A 17,045-nucleotide genomic window follows, 5' to 3' on the forward strand; every position below is an offset into this window, starting at 1 on the left:
AAGTCCTGGAGAGAATTTCTTCATACTGTAGTTTGTCATGTGTAGTGAATCAGGGTGTCTAGCAGAAGTGTGAGAATGTGAGTATGCCTATAATTTTTCTTTGATGGCTTGCTTTATTCAGGCTGCTTGCTAAAGACTCTGTTAGTGTATTATTTATTATTCAGCCAGACTGCAGAGCCCTCACTCGCTTGAGATTAGGTGCATTAAAGCTAATTTGTTTACCAAAATCTGCAAGTATGTCCTAGGCAGAAAGAGGAGTTCATACTCTAGACTAAACAGAATAAATGGTGAAGCCTAAGAACACTTTACCAGCTGCTCAGTCTCATCCCTCAGGTTCATTGAGCTACAGAGCCACTGTGCTATCCTTGGAGGAAGAAAAGTTAATTTTCTGTAACACAGCAAGTGGAATGGGCATATCAGACAGTGATGCTGAGCATAGTAGAGTGTGTCATGCATTCATACCCATTTGCGTCAGGGTTTCAAAACTAAAACAAAATTGAAGCACTGCCTGCAAAAAGTCAGTTGGTTTAGTACCCATGCTGACAAGGTGCTGGATAGCTTTCAGAGCTCTACATAGTTTTCAGTAATGTTTTTCTTTCACCTGCTGTCATTCCAAAAGCCCTGGAATTGATCAACAAATGAAGTGTTGAACAAACAATATAAATAACATTCTTAATAAAAAGAAGAATAATATATAAAAGTTAGGAGGTGGTAAATCTCTAATATAGTCTATCTCAACATTACCACATATCCACTGATATAAAAAAAAAAATCAATGTATAAAGTAGATTAAACTCATAAATTATGGGTATATAGAAACCATTCATCCCTTTAGGAAACAAGAAACAGGGCACTTTTGCTGCTGGGTTAGTAAAATGAGGTAACTTGATCAAAATGGGTCTTATTAACAAGTGAAGATTTTAGAGGAAAAATTGCAAATTATATGAATGAATTTATGACATTTTTTGAAAAAAAAATTTTTTATTTGGAATAATAGGAAAATATAAACACCTTGTACAAACCGTAATGCAGAACTTATGCAAAACCTATTCCACTTTCAAAGTAGTAACCTTTAGCTTTTACATGAACTTTTCTGTTCTCAACCACTTAAACATGATCTAATTGATCTTCTGGATATCTTTGTAAGAGATAGTGGGTCTGTACAGTAGAAAAACTATTTAAAATGTTGAGCTCTCTTCATTGTCTTGTTTTGAGTGTGCAACTGAGCTTTCAGAATTTTCACTGGGGAAACCTAATGTGCCTCCGTTCGTGAAACTCTTTCCCCCTCTAGAACAAAGTGATTGCCTGATGAAATGTGAATGCTGAAGACTGGAGCACCGCTCTGCTTTATCAAACAGTACCCTTGAAAGGAAAAAGCCATAAGCGGCTGATGAATTTAACCTTTCAACAAGGAGGAAAAGGTGTTGTTCTTTATAGCTATGGTTATAACCTTTCAAATGTGAATGATATAACTAGTGCTGTGCTCTTTCTTCATGCATTACCAAACAAAGGTAATTTGGAATGTTTGGGTATTGGAAACTTGTTGACCTCTGCTGCAAATCTCAGCCTGGCTTTTGTTGTGGCTTTTTTTTTTTCCCCAGTAGGATGAATTTTCCATTTACAAATGTTGGTCTTAATGTTTCAACTTCTTTCTCATGAAGTAGACCACACTCAGAAGTCCTCAAACGACTCAAAGGCATGTCAGATTTTACAGCTGCTTTCCCCCCCCCCCCCCCCTTTAAATGCAAGCTTTGTCTGCTCCAAAATGTGCTTTAGGAAGGAATACCCTTTAACAGAGGTTAGGAACATAGACCAAAATATAAAATGTGTACACAAATATCAATGTTGCCACAATGATTAAACTGTAAGTAACTTAGTTTTCTTGGCCCTCCTTTTGTGAGAATACTAATTATATGGGGAAATGTTCCTTACATCTCGCTTCTGTATTGCAAGAACACTTCCTCTGCTTCCTTTGCTTCAGTCCTCCGGAGGTTATCATGCTCCATTAATGTCTAGCTGCACTGTATATAGGCACTGTGCAAACCCATAGTGAGATACAATTCTTGGCAGAAAAAACTTACAATTAATGGATGAGTACACAAATGTCAAGAATATAAATAGAAAGGCATCAGCAGGTGAAGCCTCCTGAATAACAGATCTCTAACAACAGACCAGCGATAGAGCTGTGAACAGAATATACCTCTTAATTCCCAGTTTATCACCTGTAATTTCAGTAGAAGGGAGCTGAATCTGACAACAGGAATGTATGTTTTTAAAGGTATGAACTTGAAGAACATAAGAAAAATATTTTTTTTTTCTATGCAAGCCACAAACTACAGTGAGTTTATTTTTACTGAGGCATCCTCTGCTGTCAGCATTGCTTCACAAAATTCTCTAACTTTTGAAAAGTCTGTAACCTTAGCAGTGGTCCACTGCTCTAAGTAGGGCAATATGTGGCTTTCAGCTGCTATTGTGGAGCTTCAGATAGGTGGTAAAATGAACAATGTAGGTGGTAAAATGAACAATGTGGTTCATAAAATATCTGATGTAGAAATATTCAGTGTAGGTGCTAAGAATGATTAGAAAAAACATACTTAGTGAAAGTTCCAAGAATATTCAGTGTTCCGTTTGCTCCCCTTTACCATAGAGCTGAGACATTCACAACATGCTGCTGCACTTGACTCTGCCTACTTTGTGGTGATATTGCCACAGGGTGAGGTGGCAATGTGAATGCTTGTAATTCATGACTTTCATACTGATAGCTGTAAAGTAGTACTTTATAGTGCAAAATGAAAAAGTGTTAAGAACAGGTGGTAAACAGGAAAAAAACAAAGTGGCCTAAACTGGAAACCTGGATTGTTGTGCTCCAGGAATTAAGTCCACATAAAAGCTAATAGCAAAAGTGGAAAGGTTATTTCTTTTTGGGTTTGGCTTTATTTTGTGCTCCAAACTTTTAGAGGTTAATTTAGTGTTCATCAAACCTTTTGTGGGGATAGCCTCATATAAACTGACACCCATTAATACACGCAGTGTGGTCAAGGCCAAAGGCACCTTCCCTATGCTGTTTTTGTCACTTTATCAGAAGCATCACCTGGAAAGTAGTAAAACCTCCTAGTTTTCCATAAAGTTATTTTAGTTCTTTCAGATTTGGTTCCATTACACTGGTAACTACTTAAGTAACTAATTTCAGGGAAAAACCGCACTGAAAATAAGTCAGACTGTGATGTAAATTCTCTGAAGGCTTCACAACATTTCGAAGTGGAGAGTGTAAGTACTACTGCTTCCTCCTTGTAATGTTTTAAATTTTGTCATCCTGTTCTAAGCTGTTTTCTTCTGATTTTCTTACTCAACAAGTTTGTAACAAAAGAAAACACAAAACTTTGCACCAACTGTAATGCCAATTTCAAATATTGAAGCTGTGACCAAGAGTAAAGTATTAGTGTGCTGGACTGAAGAATTGATTTACATAAAACGTGCGTGTCTTACTTTTAATTGGCTTGTGAGCCTTGAAAGAGAAGAGAAGCAAATGGAAAATTCTTTTGGACAGTACTGGAAACAGAAGGTGTTTTAAGAAAAATAAAATTAGAATTCTCACACTTTAATTATTATCCAAATAAATGTCTTACAAATTATAATGGCTATGAATTGCAACAGGTTTTGAGAAGGATGCTTCTTTAGAGCTTTACAGCATCCGTTGGGCCTGCAAGCTTAATTGTCTTTGAGGTAGAAATCTAACATCTGCAAATTAAACAGGGGAGCAGAAATAACTTTTTCATGAAGTTCAGATTACTGATTGGTTTAGGTATAAAATAGTAGGGGAATATGGAGGAGCTGCACTGGTCATCAACCTGATGTGGCATGTTTGGATAACAATCAACATTACTTTTACAAAGTAAAAGTAAAAGCACCTCTAAAATAATGATACCTGTGTCGATAATCACATAGTTCTCTTTCCACTCCATTTTTGGCAGGGGTACATTGATACCTCCCTCCTCCCACTCTTTTATTTGGAGAGGGAGGGGAATAAAAAAATATTCCTTAAAAGCCTGTCAGATAAAAGCCTATTTTATTTAACTCCTTTAGGAGTTAGGCTCAAAAATACTTTCTCTTATCACCTTTTCATGTAGTTTGGAATTGTGGAGTGTTTTTCAAAATTGTACATCTTTGTTCTTTAAGGGGTTTCACATAAGTTAAGTGCATTGGTTGTTATGTTCTTGGTCATACTTGCTCTTCTCTCTTGGCCTTCACCATATGTGGGAGTTAGGCTTTCTTTCCAAAAGGGAAGACAGAGATCAGTACTACTTAGAATTAACAAAAAAGGCAACTGCTGTTTCTCTAGTGAAGTTGAACATGAAAGGAATTTATAAACTTTTTTTTTCTTTGAAGTAGGACAGATACTTTTTTCTTTTTTTAAGAATTACTTATCATGTCTGTCTGTGTAATGGAATCATGGACATATTTACATTGCTAAAGAAATTGTTACTGCTCTGAAATGGGTTGCTTATTCAAATATCAGATTCAGTATTTCTGCTGTGCCAGTGGTTTTTTATAGCCAAAGATTCAGTTTCTGAACTCCCACTGTATCAAGATTGTTGTGTTATTGTTATCATCCCTTATCATAAATGCTGCGCAGGAGCGTCTTTTTCACAGCTGTTACATGGGAGCATAAATGCAAGTAGGATAAAGGAGAACAACAATCCTCTTGCAGAACTTCCAAAAAATAGATGTCATTGCAATTTAAAAAAAAAAAAAAGGCAGGTGCATGGGGAGGGGGGTGTCTGGACCAGCATCTTTTCATTCCTAAACTCTATTTATGGAAAAATAGAGATTGTAATTATTATGCATTCACTTCTTTTTCATAGATGAGTCCGGAGAAATGTGGAAGGATTGTAAAGAAAAGGAATGCAACCTGGAACTGCTGTTACTAATTTCACAAGCTAAAGAATAGTAAAGAATGCACAAATATCTGTAAAGCTCTGTAGAAGTTTTCTTGGCTTGATGTGCATTTTTCAGTGAACTGAAGTTGCCAGTATGGAACTGCTGGCAAGTTGATTACAAATGACTTGGCTGTTCCCTAAATACTTCAGTCTTTGTTCAAGTAGTTTGTTTCACTCAAGTAATAATCTAGTTCACATTTTTTGATGCATATGTCAATCTGTGTTTTAACTTTAGTTTTGTGAATAAGTCTGATAGTTTAAGGTGAGAACAGTATTACAAAACTTCAGTAATTTTTTGATGTGAATTGTGAATGTCATTTATCAGTTTTTTTAACTTTGAGTCCCACATTTTATTTCATCAGTTTTCAAGTATGTTTGCTCCTAGTAAGGTTTAGAAAGGCAGCATTTGTCTCCTGGCATAACATACTGGGAGAGACTGCATTTTCCTTTTCTTTGCTATATCATTTTTAAAACTTTACCAGGTTGTATTTCAGTGATTTAATAGGGGATTTTAGTGTGATTTTTTTCCTCTCCATGTTTCAGCAGAGGTGTTTTGACAACAGATATATTAATTGGTTGTGAGTTTCCAAGCAGATTTTATATTATCTGATTTTTCATGGATTATATAGGGGTGACAGGTAGGAAGGAAAATCTTCCTTCAGTATTTTGGGTTATGTCTGTTAATTATTTGTGATTTTAAAAATTTTTAAGGCAAACTATTGGATCAAGTAATCAACGTTCATACTTTTACACCATTTGAGCGCTTTTCTCTGAAAGTTTACTTTGTTGCTTTGTTATTTCCATTTCACTGAACAGCATAGCATGATCCTCGATTCAGTAGAAAGGGAAAGATTTATTTAAATAAAGGTATTTGCACACATTCATTTCCATTTCTCATTCGTTTTCATAATTCAATTGCGAGCTGAAAGTTCAACTGTTCATTTTAGTAGGATGTGATTCTTAAATCCAGGCAGATTAGATTGGACAACTTTATTCCTGATTCCCTGTTGTTTGTCTTGCTCTCTTCCAGAACGGAGGTGCTTAGAGAAGGTTTAATATGCCAACCTGGTATTTTTCAGGCTTGTTAAATCTTAATCCTCAGTTTCTATGAGATAGTTGAGAAATTAATCATGTTAAATTTGAAGCTGAAATTTCTCATATTCATTTTCATTTTGAAAGCAATTAAATGCCTGAGAACTTGACCTACTCTCACTGCAAGGTGGCATAAATGTTCTCTTTAAAGTTTAATAGAAATCTAGTTTGATATGACCAAATTGTTAACAATGAAACAATTTATTTTCATACTTAGTGCTATGTAGTTTTTCCTCATGTTTATTTAAAAACACCAACAGCAACAAAACCCCTTTAAAACGTTATGTTTTCCTGCAAAGATATGTAACTAGTGTAGGAGAATTCTCAAGCGTTAGGAAATTTTTCAGTTTATAGTTGGCTTAGGATACAAGATGATGAAAATGATTTAATTTTTAATATACCTATTTATATTGAGTATGATCTATGGAAAAGCAGGCAATGAATTAAAGTTTGAATGGATTGACTGTTTTTTAGGTGTGAGAGATATGTGAATGTTACCTTTGTTTCCCTGCTATGATGGAATATTATTTCTAAAAGACCTGGGACTATTTTGGTCTCATTGTTGGTGCACTGGGAATTAAGCAGCAAGCAGAAAGTAAATATTACAAAGCTGTTTAGTTCACAGCTTGCTTTTTCTCTTGTGTGGAATCGGGTCTCCAATAGGGGAAAAATTGAATTTGTAATTAAAGATTAAACTGTGGTGTATATATACTTCAGCATCTTCTGAATATTAAATGTTTTCTTTTGCAATTTCAGATATTGCAGATTTTACATGAAAAATATATACAAAAATAAGTGGGGAAAAAATCCATCCTAAATTCCAGAATTACTGACCTAGTTTCTTTTTCTTTTGAGAATATTAATTTTTAATTTCTAGCATGTACAGATGGAAAATAGTTGAGTGCTGAAATTTAGTGGGAGTCATAGAGTATGTTTTTAATAGGGATGTGTCTTCAAGACCAGATATAATTTTGTTTCTGTTTCTGAATGTGCACATAATTGAACCAATGTTGTTACACTTTTGCAGGAGAAACTTGTCTTGAGATATAGATTCAGAAACTGGATGCTAGAGATGTAGTTAATAATTTAAATTGTTTTTCCTAAGGTTAGTTGCACTACTTAAGACAAAAAAGGAGTGAAGTTCCTTGAATAGCTGATGTAGCATCTTTTCCATGTAGACCACCCTCTTTTTTCTCCCTCATATACCAACAACCAAGAGGATGTGGTTGCTGCAGATAACAGCTGTTTGTAACTTCTAAGGCTATGAGTATGATCTCTATAAATAAGCATGTATTCTATAAAATGTACCATGTAGCCTCATCTCCAGCCAGAACTAGGTCATTCATCTAACCAATTCTGTATTTAAATAGATGTGAAGATTTATACCAAGCTTTTATAGTTTAGGGAAGTAAAAAGCCCTTGGTTTTCATGATTCTTTTAATGATAAATTGTGAGATTATTGTGTTTTATGTTTGCTATTTTCTGCTACTATCACTTCTTCTAGTATATCACATTAAGCTAAATTAATCATTTGCAGTTTTACAAGGTCAGACAAAAGTTTAAATGTAATATATTTCAAATGAAATAATGCAGATTAAATATTGATTGGTATTAAAAACTTGACACAGATTATTTAGCAGATGTAAAATAAAGTATTGCCTTAAAAATTATGTTAACTCTGTTAAATAATGGAGCCTACAGCATGAAATGAAGTCTAGAGGAGAAACTATTGCATTTAACGGTGTTAATAGGGTTTTTCCAGTCTAACAGATGAAGAGATTAACTGAGTCATTCTTCTATACATCCTTCCATTTACTGAGCTTCAAAGTGGTTGGGAACAAGTAACCATGTAGCAGAAATTGTCCAAATGGTCATTTGATGTAATGCTCTGTAATGGAAGATCAGAGTGAAAACAAAAGTAGCTACAGATTACGTGGAACATAGAACTACGGGAAATTGGATGGTCATATACTGCAGAAGCAACATCAGAGTGTGTTTTGACAAATGAGTTTAAAAAAAAGAAATCTGTGCTTTTCTTAAATGGGTTAATGCTTATAAGCTGGCTAGTCACCTTCATTGTTACTTCCAAATTGTTTTCTATGTGTAAAAAAGAATAGTAGCAGTAATGGGGAAAAAAAAAAATCAGAATTCTGCATATATGCTAGCAAAGAGTGTAAAAACTGAGTGAATCTGAGAATATTTTTAGCAGCTTTATTTCATTAAACAAGAGAATGATGGAAAATTTTTGTGACTTTTGTCAATTTAGTGATAAATGACTTTTGAATTATTTCTCATACTAGGCTAAAATGAAGTCACTCACAGAAGCGATAGCTTCTTTTCTCATGGAGATATCATATTTACTTTTTTTGTCTTTACAAAACACATTGTGCACAGTTGGATGACATAAATTTTGTGAATCCTAAAAGGATTCCATTTTTTTTTTTTTCCCAGCAATGATTAGCTCATTCTGCTCAAAGGAAAATGCTGTGTTCGCTGCTGTTTCCATTCCTGTGGCAGGATGCTTCTGCCAGGCAACCACAGCAGCTTAAAGCAGTGCACTTTCTAAGGAAAAAACACATATCTGAAATAATTATCAACCTATTTAGCAGTGTTACTTTAAAACTACATTGAAAGTGCATTCCTCATGATTGATACAAATTCCTGTTAAAAAAGGGCTTGAGTAACTCAAGAAGCAGAGTTTAACTGCCACTTGAGCTAATGTTTATGGTTAGTGCATCTGGAGGGAAGAACAGTTTGCCATGTATTGTGTGGTTGGTGGAAAGGACATGCATCATCTTTCCATTATTCTTGCTCATAAAAAAACCCAAACTTGTGAAAGTAGAACTGTTTTATGAAACAACTTTGATGTATTTATAAGTATAATGAGTTTTTTATGTAGACACATAGACTATAATTACAATGACAGTTAAATTAGCTTCCTAAATTGTGAATAACATGGGCTGTGTTTTCTATAAAACATCAGTTCCAGTTTCTTTTTTAAGTACAGTTTTTGTGCCACTCAACAAAACTGCAAAGGGAACACATGTGGAGCCTTAAGTATTTTTTTACCTCAAGTCCTTTATAGATGGGATATATAAAAACACATTGTATAACATAATAAATTGTCTGGAACAGAACCACATGTTTTCCAAGTAGAAGAAAATACATCTTAGTGATCTGTGTAGTATGTTTATATCCATATGGCATACTTTTGATCCTAGTTGCTTACCTAACCATTCTTTCAATTCCTGCGTCATTTGTCAATTTTCATACTTCAGTGGGAGCTGTGTCTACTTTGGGAAAATCTCTCACTGTTTAGAGTAGATAGGCTTAAAAAAAGCTAAAACTATGAAGATGCCCCAGTTCCACATTTTACTCTGGGGATTTTTATTTAGATTTATTTAGATTTTTTTATTATTATTTTTTTATTATTTTTTTATTTAGAGGCGATATAAAATAAAACAGTTCTTTCCCTTTGCGACAGTAGTTTCTAAAGCATAGAGACATATTTTGTTCTTAAAGATTCTTTTCCCACCCAAAAGCTATATGTATGCAGAATGTATGCAAATCGGTGCCACGAAATGTGAGTCTCTCAGTAAGATGCAGAGATCTGGGGAACTGGGGGAGAAAACCAACCAATCAACCTCCAGTCCCCTTCCATGAAAATAGTTTCTTTGTGGGGTTTGTCTCCCTGAGGAACTTCCTGGTACTCAGATACTCTGTCATCTGTAATTGGATTGTAGCTCTTTCTGAATACTGTTTTCTCCTCTTGACAGCATGGGGTAACCTTGGAAATGTTCTCAAGAGCCAGAGCAAGATTTCTGAAGCTGAAAGCGCCTATAGAAATGCCTTGTACTACCGCAGCAACATGGCTGATATGCTTTATAATTTGTAAGTATGCGTGGCTTTCCTGGGGTTGGATCGTCTGTGAAACCTGTTGTGAATGGAGCTATTGATTTACTTGCTGGAAATGGAGATGATGTTAGCTGTTGCTTTGTAATAGTCATTTCATTAATTGTGCCTCTTAAACTATGGGGTGGACAGGACCTTTTCCTGGTCAACATTATCATATATTCATGTACTGAGTATGGAGAAGGTAAACTTACAAACCTCTTTGCTTTAAAAAAAGCAAAAAAACCCCACACCGAACAAAGTACAGATAGAAGAGCTGGCAACATTAGCACTCCATCTGTTTCCGACTGCTAAAATATAGAGGTGTTATTTAGACTTCTTTTTTAAGTCTGAATAACACTTGGGGAGAGTAGGTGTAAGCACTTCCTGGAATAAGCCGGTACCCCTTGGCTGGCTCCAGAGGTCTGAAATGTTAAAAGAGCAAATTACTTTTCTCCTGTGACTGACTTCAGAGCAGCATAGGTTCAGGAAAGTTTAATTACGAGAATCCTGTTGTAGGTGGGTAAGAGAATAAATACCATGAACATCAAAATAATTATACAGTGGGGAAAAAATTTTCCCCACTCATTAATGTACCAAATCATGGACACGGAAGCTAGCGTCGTGCTAAGCTGAAGTGTGATTGTGCTGCGTGCCCCAGTGGGGAGGGGGCTGATTCTCTGCGTGTCCTGGCTGGGCATCCCATCTGCTCCCTGCACAGCACTGCTTGTCATGCTGGTGCTCGCCCTTCCTTCCCCTCCTGCCGTCACCCACACAGCACGAGCTCCCAGAGTGGGGCTCTGCTGCGAGACAAGCTCATCACCTTCAATAGCCCTACGCTGTTGTTTCATGGTGTGTGTAGAGAACAAAAACCAGGTGACTGCTCTTCATTAGGTAGTAGTATGAAAATTATGTCCCATGTGTGGTAGAAAAGGATGTATGTGAGAGAAACATCATGTGCAAAAACTAAATGCAAATAATAAGGCTCTTTAAATAAATAGATAAACAAATAATATTCTTCCAATAAATCTAGTTTAAAATGGTCGTCTGTAACATCTGAAAAATTAAGTTTACCATAATAGTGTTTTTCTTCTTTTTCCCTTGTTTAACAAGGAAGTTAACAAGGTTAACAAGTTGCCCATTTCATTTATTTGCCTTACAGGTACACATACTGGAAACTCAAAATAATTTAATGATAGAATTTCTGTTCCAGAATCAACTTGTATCTCAAAATATGCATATTTTTACTACTATACAATTACATGCATACACAAATGCACATATTTTTTTTGTCTCTGTTAGGCAATAGAGAATGTGAAAAGCATGTTTTTAAGAAGAAACTGCTTCTGCTCACATTTAAAAAACAACCTCTGAACCCAGAAGATGATTGTAGGAAAAAAACTGACAAGATTTATACACCTAAAATTCTCAAACGTCATTCATTTTGGGGATGATAATAATAAGTATTAAATTTTTTTATATGCCTATGCAGTACTTTTGTCTCTTACTCACTGTGTCATAGAGGGAAACTGAAGTTAATACTAGGGTAAGAAGAGAAAGGCGTGTTGGGCGATAAAGACAGGGATATAAAAGAAATCAGATTTCAGTAGTTTTGCTGTTCTTAGAACAAGCTGATAATTTTCCATTAATATTCAAAATATATGCCTACAAATCTTCATTTCTGTTGAATAGAAAATTTCTTCCAATTCTACTGGATTTGTGTAAAAGAAATTTAACTGGAATGTTGGTTGGAATATATAGGGCAGAAATGAACAGATACTGGGGAAAGTAAAGGAAGTATATTTAGAGGGGAATGTTTGTTCTATAGTATGTGTATATATATGCATATGCAAAAAAGGATCTCTAATTCTTAACCTTTCTAGTACTACCTTGAATGCAATAGAATATTTTTTTTTTTAAGATTCACAAAACCGTTAATTGTTCAACAGAAATTGAAAAATCTTGCATCATTATTTTAATTCTTCTTTTTGTTTTTGCAGTCTTGTTCTTTCCCTGTGTTGGATACTTCCATATCCAGCATGAAAACTAGGTGATTAATGGAGTGGGCTTTGATATTAGAAGACCACAAACAAATCAATTATTTTAAGCATAAACTCTGAAGAGCTCCCTGGCAAGTTCAGCCCATCCTTGGCATGCAGTTCTGTGGGAGCCTTTTACAAAAAATACTGTAATAGAAAAATGCGTCTTGTATGTGCCAGTTAGATTTGTTGTTTCTGGCTTTTAGTATGTGCTTTTGAAACTGAAACAGCCATTTAGCAGAACTTTAGGAAAAAAGCACCCTTACAGTTCTTTCTAATTACTGTATTTTGGGCATAATATATCCTAAGTATATTGTAGTCTCACATGCTTTTTATTTTTTCTTAACACTCATGCCTCAGTATTTGATACAAATTAATTGGCACAGGCAGCCCAGGATTCACACACAGCCATAAGAAATCAAAGCGCTATCTGATCGAGGAACAAATTATTAAGGATTAACTCACAATTTTTAATGGATAACAATCAAAGAGAGAAACTACATAAACAGTAGCATTTGATGATCTCCCTTTCCTCTTTTCAAGAAACTAAAATGTGAGGTTGGCTTAGCAGTTGGCTATTAATGCATTAAAATCTAGAGAATTTAGCACATTAGATGAATGGCTGATTTCGGTGTTATAGTTTAATTTTCTAACTGTTATACCTTATGGCTCTGTGTTACAGCTGCTTTTGCCATTCGGGACAATTTAAACTGCATTAATTCAGATTACATAATTACATAATCTCCATTTGAAGGCTTGCCTGATTCTGAATGTGTCATTTCCCATGGTGTTCAAGCATGTCAATTATTAACCTTAAATTCCTAAACTTTTAGAGATCAGCAGATTTTTTTTTTTGTTATTTTTATTTCTAAAAAAGAGGGGGAAAGGGAAAAAAGCTCTTGCTAACATTAGTCTTGGGTTGGTGGTTCATCACTACTTTAGATATAGGTTGAAATGAGTTGTTGTGTTGAAGTTTTCTCAGGTCCAAATAAGTGGAACTTATGCATAGCTTATATCTCAGGATAGCTTGTGACTGAGCCTATCTTGAAGATAAGATCTGTGGCCTGGAATTTAGGAAACCTGAGCTCAGGCTAAGGACTTGAATTTTTGTTTGGAAGCTTGTTTTCTGAAACTCCCATGAAAAACTTAGGGTAAATTCCTGGCAACTCTCAAAGCATTTCAGATTTTCATAGTGATATCAGTGAAGAAAGGATTTCAGTTGTTTTATACTGTAGATGGAGAACGTATTACCATATGACTTTAATAAGGTAGTTTGTTTTTCAAAAATACATACAAAGTGTGACCTTCTATAAATAACTACTCTGACATCTTGAGACTGCACTGCAGGTTAATTTTTCCAAATAAATTTCAAAGCCAAATCCTCAAAGCTATGCAACACTGCTGATTTCAGCTAGATTTCACAGGGTAATAAATCAGTATAAACCGTGATCTCTATCCATGCCTTTTTTTTAAGCAAACAGAGAAATCCATGTATTTTAATGCTGTGAAGTACCAAGGACAGAGCCATAGAAAAATAGTAGTTCTTCCCAACTAGGCAATGTTCAGCAGATTAAAAACAAACTATTTTTAGTTGGTTTTGGCTTTCAGTCTTCGTTGCCTTATGATTGTTGCCTAAAGCTCATGGGTATTGTTTCAAATTGCTTCTAATTAATGACTAAAGTAAAATAGCTTGTCAGTCAAAAGACAGTTTGTATACTTTACTTCACTTGTATTTAGGCCTAGCTGTGCTTATTCTTTTTGTCATACGTATTAGGAATCTATATTAGCTTGAGTTTCTCAGCCAATTTTAAGGATGTTCACAATCTCCCATAAATAATTACTATTTCTTTAAAATGGTACTAATTACTTGAAACATTGTAATTTTTGAGTATACAATGCCCTATAAAGGATAAACTTCTACCAAACAGCTATCCCCTTGCTTCTCTACCAAAATATTTTATTTTGCCTTTAATGATATAGGGCTATGTGTACAAGTTTATTATTCAAATAATTTAATTTCCTTGAATAAGCTCAAAATATGAATTTCCATAAATTTACTTTAGCAAACTTAGGGTATTATGTCAATAAATGTGGATTTTTTTAGATTTCTGTTAGGTAAAGTCTTCAATAGTAGCTGAAATTTTAATTCTGTAAAGTCTGGCATTGCAAAAGTGTTTTATATGCAAAGTTTAACTCTGCATCCTTGGGTAAAAATTAATATGAGCAAAGGTCTTCCTTGTCTTTTGTTGTTAGGCTATATAACATCTGAAATTGTTTCCCCTCTGCTTCTGCCTTTTGAGGGTGCTGGCATAAAAATATCTGTTGGTGAGCTCTCAGAGACGAAAAGCACTAAAAGCAGCCTAACCTACTAACCCATGCTGAACTATGTTTGACCCTGCTCCAGACAAAATTGCTGTACCACTTCACGTAGTAGGAAATGAGTCAAGGTTATGGTTCCTCTTCCTTGATAGCCCACAAGTTCTTATAATGCAGGATGTTGAGTTAAAAAGCAAAAAGGATGTGTCGTCTGCTGTCTGTTTAAGCACTTGATTAGTTTTTTCTCAGCTGTGAACGCAAGCATGTTTGGAATTAATCTCTGCTTTGCCAGCTAGCTCTTCCTCTGTCAGAGGAATGTGTATCTTACTGTACCCAAAGCTGTCTTGATAAAATCGTGCTGTATTGTGGGGCTGGCTCTTGAGGTAGCACCCAAAGGTCACTCTGTTTCCCAGTGGTGTCCTGCAAGCGTAGAACTATGCTCTGGGACTCTGTGTAGGATCTATATGAAGTAGATATTTTTGTTAGTAATATCGGAGCTGAAACACATTCAGTGACCTAGCTATTCAATTACATGCCTCGGTATTTGAAATTGTGGTGGTTCACAGTCCTTACCTAAACTTTGTCCGTTTTATAAAATCACGAAAATAATTGTTGGACTCTGGGAGACTTTGCCTTTTGGTTTTGTAAAAGGCCCCTTTGTAAGAGGTTCTTTCCAGCTCTCAACCTATGTTGCCTACTGGGGCACATGAGGGGAAATACATGTCTTGTTTGAGGTCTGCTGGCACAGCACACCGCTGCCCAGTGGCCAGAGAAGGGGGAAAGGCAGTAGCAATGCTAGTCCTTGTCCCTGTGGCAGCCTTCCCCCTGTCAAGGAAACAGGTTGTGAGAGTTGATGCAGTGCAGAAACAGTAGTAATCCCAGCCAAACTGCCCCAGTAACAGAGAAAAGAACAGGACTGTATTTGCCGACCAATTTGCTTGCATTTGGAAAGCTCTTCCTTAGAACCGGGAGAACATGACAGAGCTTTGACTGCGCTATCTGAAAGCCTAGAGGTTGTTTTGTGGGCAATTGTTTTGTTTTGATTTTTTTTTTTTTTACTAATGGGATTGTGGATGACTGTGCTTAGTGAATTCTGCAAAGGGAATGGTCATTCTGTCTTAATGCCTACTGGGTATGTGTGAGTTCTTATTGTTTAAAAAAGTAGGATTTATGTTCTGTTTACATATTTGCTAACAGGATGTTATTGGAAAACATTAAACATGTTCCCTGTTTGTACTGTTCCTTAATGATTGGCTTTCTTGTTAATGAAACCTAGTTGTAGACTCTTACAAAAGGTTAGCACTCATTTGGTTGAGTAGTTAAATGGCTTAATTCCTTAAAAAGAAAACCACAAAACCCAACCAAAAAAGCCTTAATTAAAGACCAGACTTAATGGTTTCACGTACAGGGCTGCTGTAGCATCCATACCTGCCTTTCTACCCACTAGTTTTACAAATGAAGACAATGAAAGAGTTGCCGTAAGCAAAGCACATCATCTATTGCTGCATGGCTGGAGACACATCTGTGTGGGGAATAAAATAGGCTTTTCTTCCATTTCTTTCTTTGTTTGCCAGTGTAGCATTTAGGTAAATATAATTCTTTGTAGATAATTCCACCTGAAATCAATGGGATGAATGTAGCTTGAGGTATGGATGAAGTGCAGTTGTTGCAAAATAATAGCTAACAGGCCCTGTATTAGCTGTTATCAACCAGTAAACAAAATTGACTAACCTATTTCAATATTGTATCTGGCCTAAAGATTTTATAAATATTTTACTAACATACATGTTTACCTTGATGACAGTTACGGTTCCTATGTATTGTACTTGGTCAATTTATGCCAACTTTAGTCTCTGAAGGGTTTGCTCTGTAAGTATAGAATCATAAAAACCATAAGTCAGAAAAGACCTCTAAGATCATCAAGTTCAATCATCAACCTTGCCAATATTGCTAAATGCATTCCACTTGGGTATGTTATTTTAAAAAAAAAAAAAAAAATAAAATTTTCTGGATTTTGTGTTCTTTGTAATAATCCTCCTAGTGTCTAAATGCTCCATTTTTGAAGCTTCTGCAAACTGTCATACGTACTTTTTGTTGATTATTATGTTGTTGATATTTAGACTAGCTAGCTTTAATAGGGCTCTCAACGGTAGACTGTTTACTGCCTGTTTATGTTGTGTGACTGCTTCCCGATCCCCAAAAACAGTTTGATGCTATTAGTATTCAGTGACTTTAGGTCAAAACCAAGGCAGAGAATGAAGATGGGAAGATTTTTCAAGTTGTTGGTCAAGCAAGATAGGTAGAGGTTGGCAGCTTGAAGAATTCAGGATGATTGTGAGGAACTCATTTGCGGGAAATGTTTTCCTGCACATAATTAAATGAGTCATTCTATCTATAGGAGTGATGTGCATCATTTCTAGCTAACCAGAACTTGTTTGCCATTTTTTCTTATTTTTATTTTTCTTCCTATTAGACAAACAGGATTCTGAGACACTTCCTAAGTCACTGGGTGAAGTCTGCTACCCTTGCAAGCAGTCAGCACATATCCTTCATTTTGTCAGTGATTCACACTCCGCTGTAAAATCAGCTAGAAGTAATGCAGGCAAAAAAAATCTTGTTGTAAGGTTGTTCCAGAATATTGCTGCTGTGATAGTTGGAACTTGTCTCCTAATTAATTCTAAATTAATTCATGGACAATTTATAACCATTTCTATCCCATAGTTTCAGTAGCTTTTTCTTTTTGAAGTAATTTCATCTTCACGTGTTTCTA

At 35.4% G+C, this 17,045-nt stretch overlaps 1 protein-coding gene across 2 annotated transcripts in view; it reads left to right on the top strand.

The window, feature by feature from the left end:
- The window catches only part of TMTC2 (transmembrane O-mannosyltransferase targeting cadherins 2), a 260,675-nt gene that overhangs the window by 160,708 nt on the left and 82,922 nt on the right, over positions 1–17,045 (top strand). For both annotated transcript variants that reach the window (XM_064450359.1, XM_064450367.1), the window contains one exon: positions 9,806–9,920. In XM_064450359.1, the coding sequence (XP_064306429.1) occupies positions 9,806–9,920 (115 nt within the window). The remainder of the gene's footprint in view (positions 1–9,805; positions 9,921–17,045) is intronic.

The sequence above is a fragment of the Phalacrocorax carbo genome, chromosome 1, assembly GCF_963921805.1.
Source record: "Phalacrocorax carbo chromosome 1, bPhaCar2.1, whole genome shotgun sequence".
NCBI classification, from domain to species: Eukaryota; Metazoa; Chordata; class Aves; order Suliformes; family Phalacrocoracidae; genus Phalacrocorax; species Phalacrocorax carbo.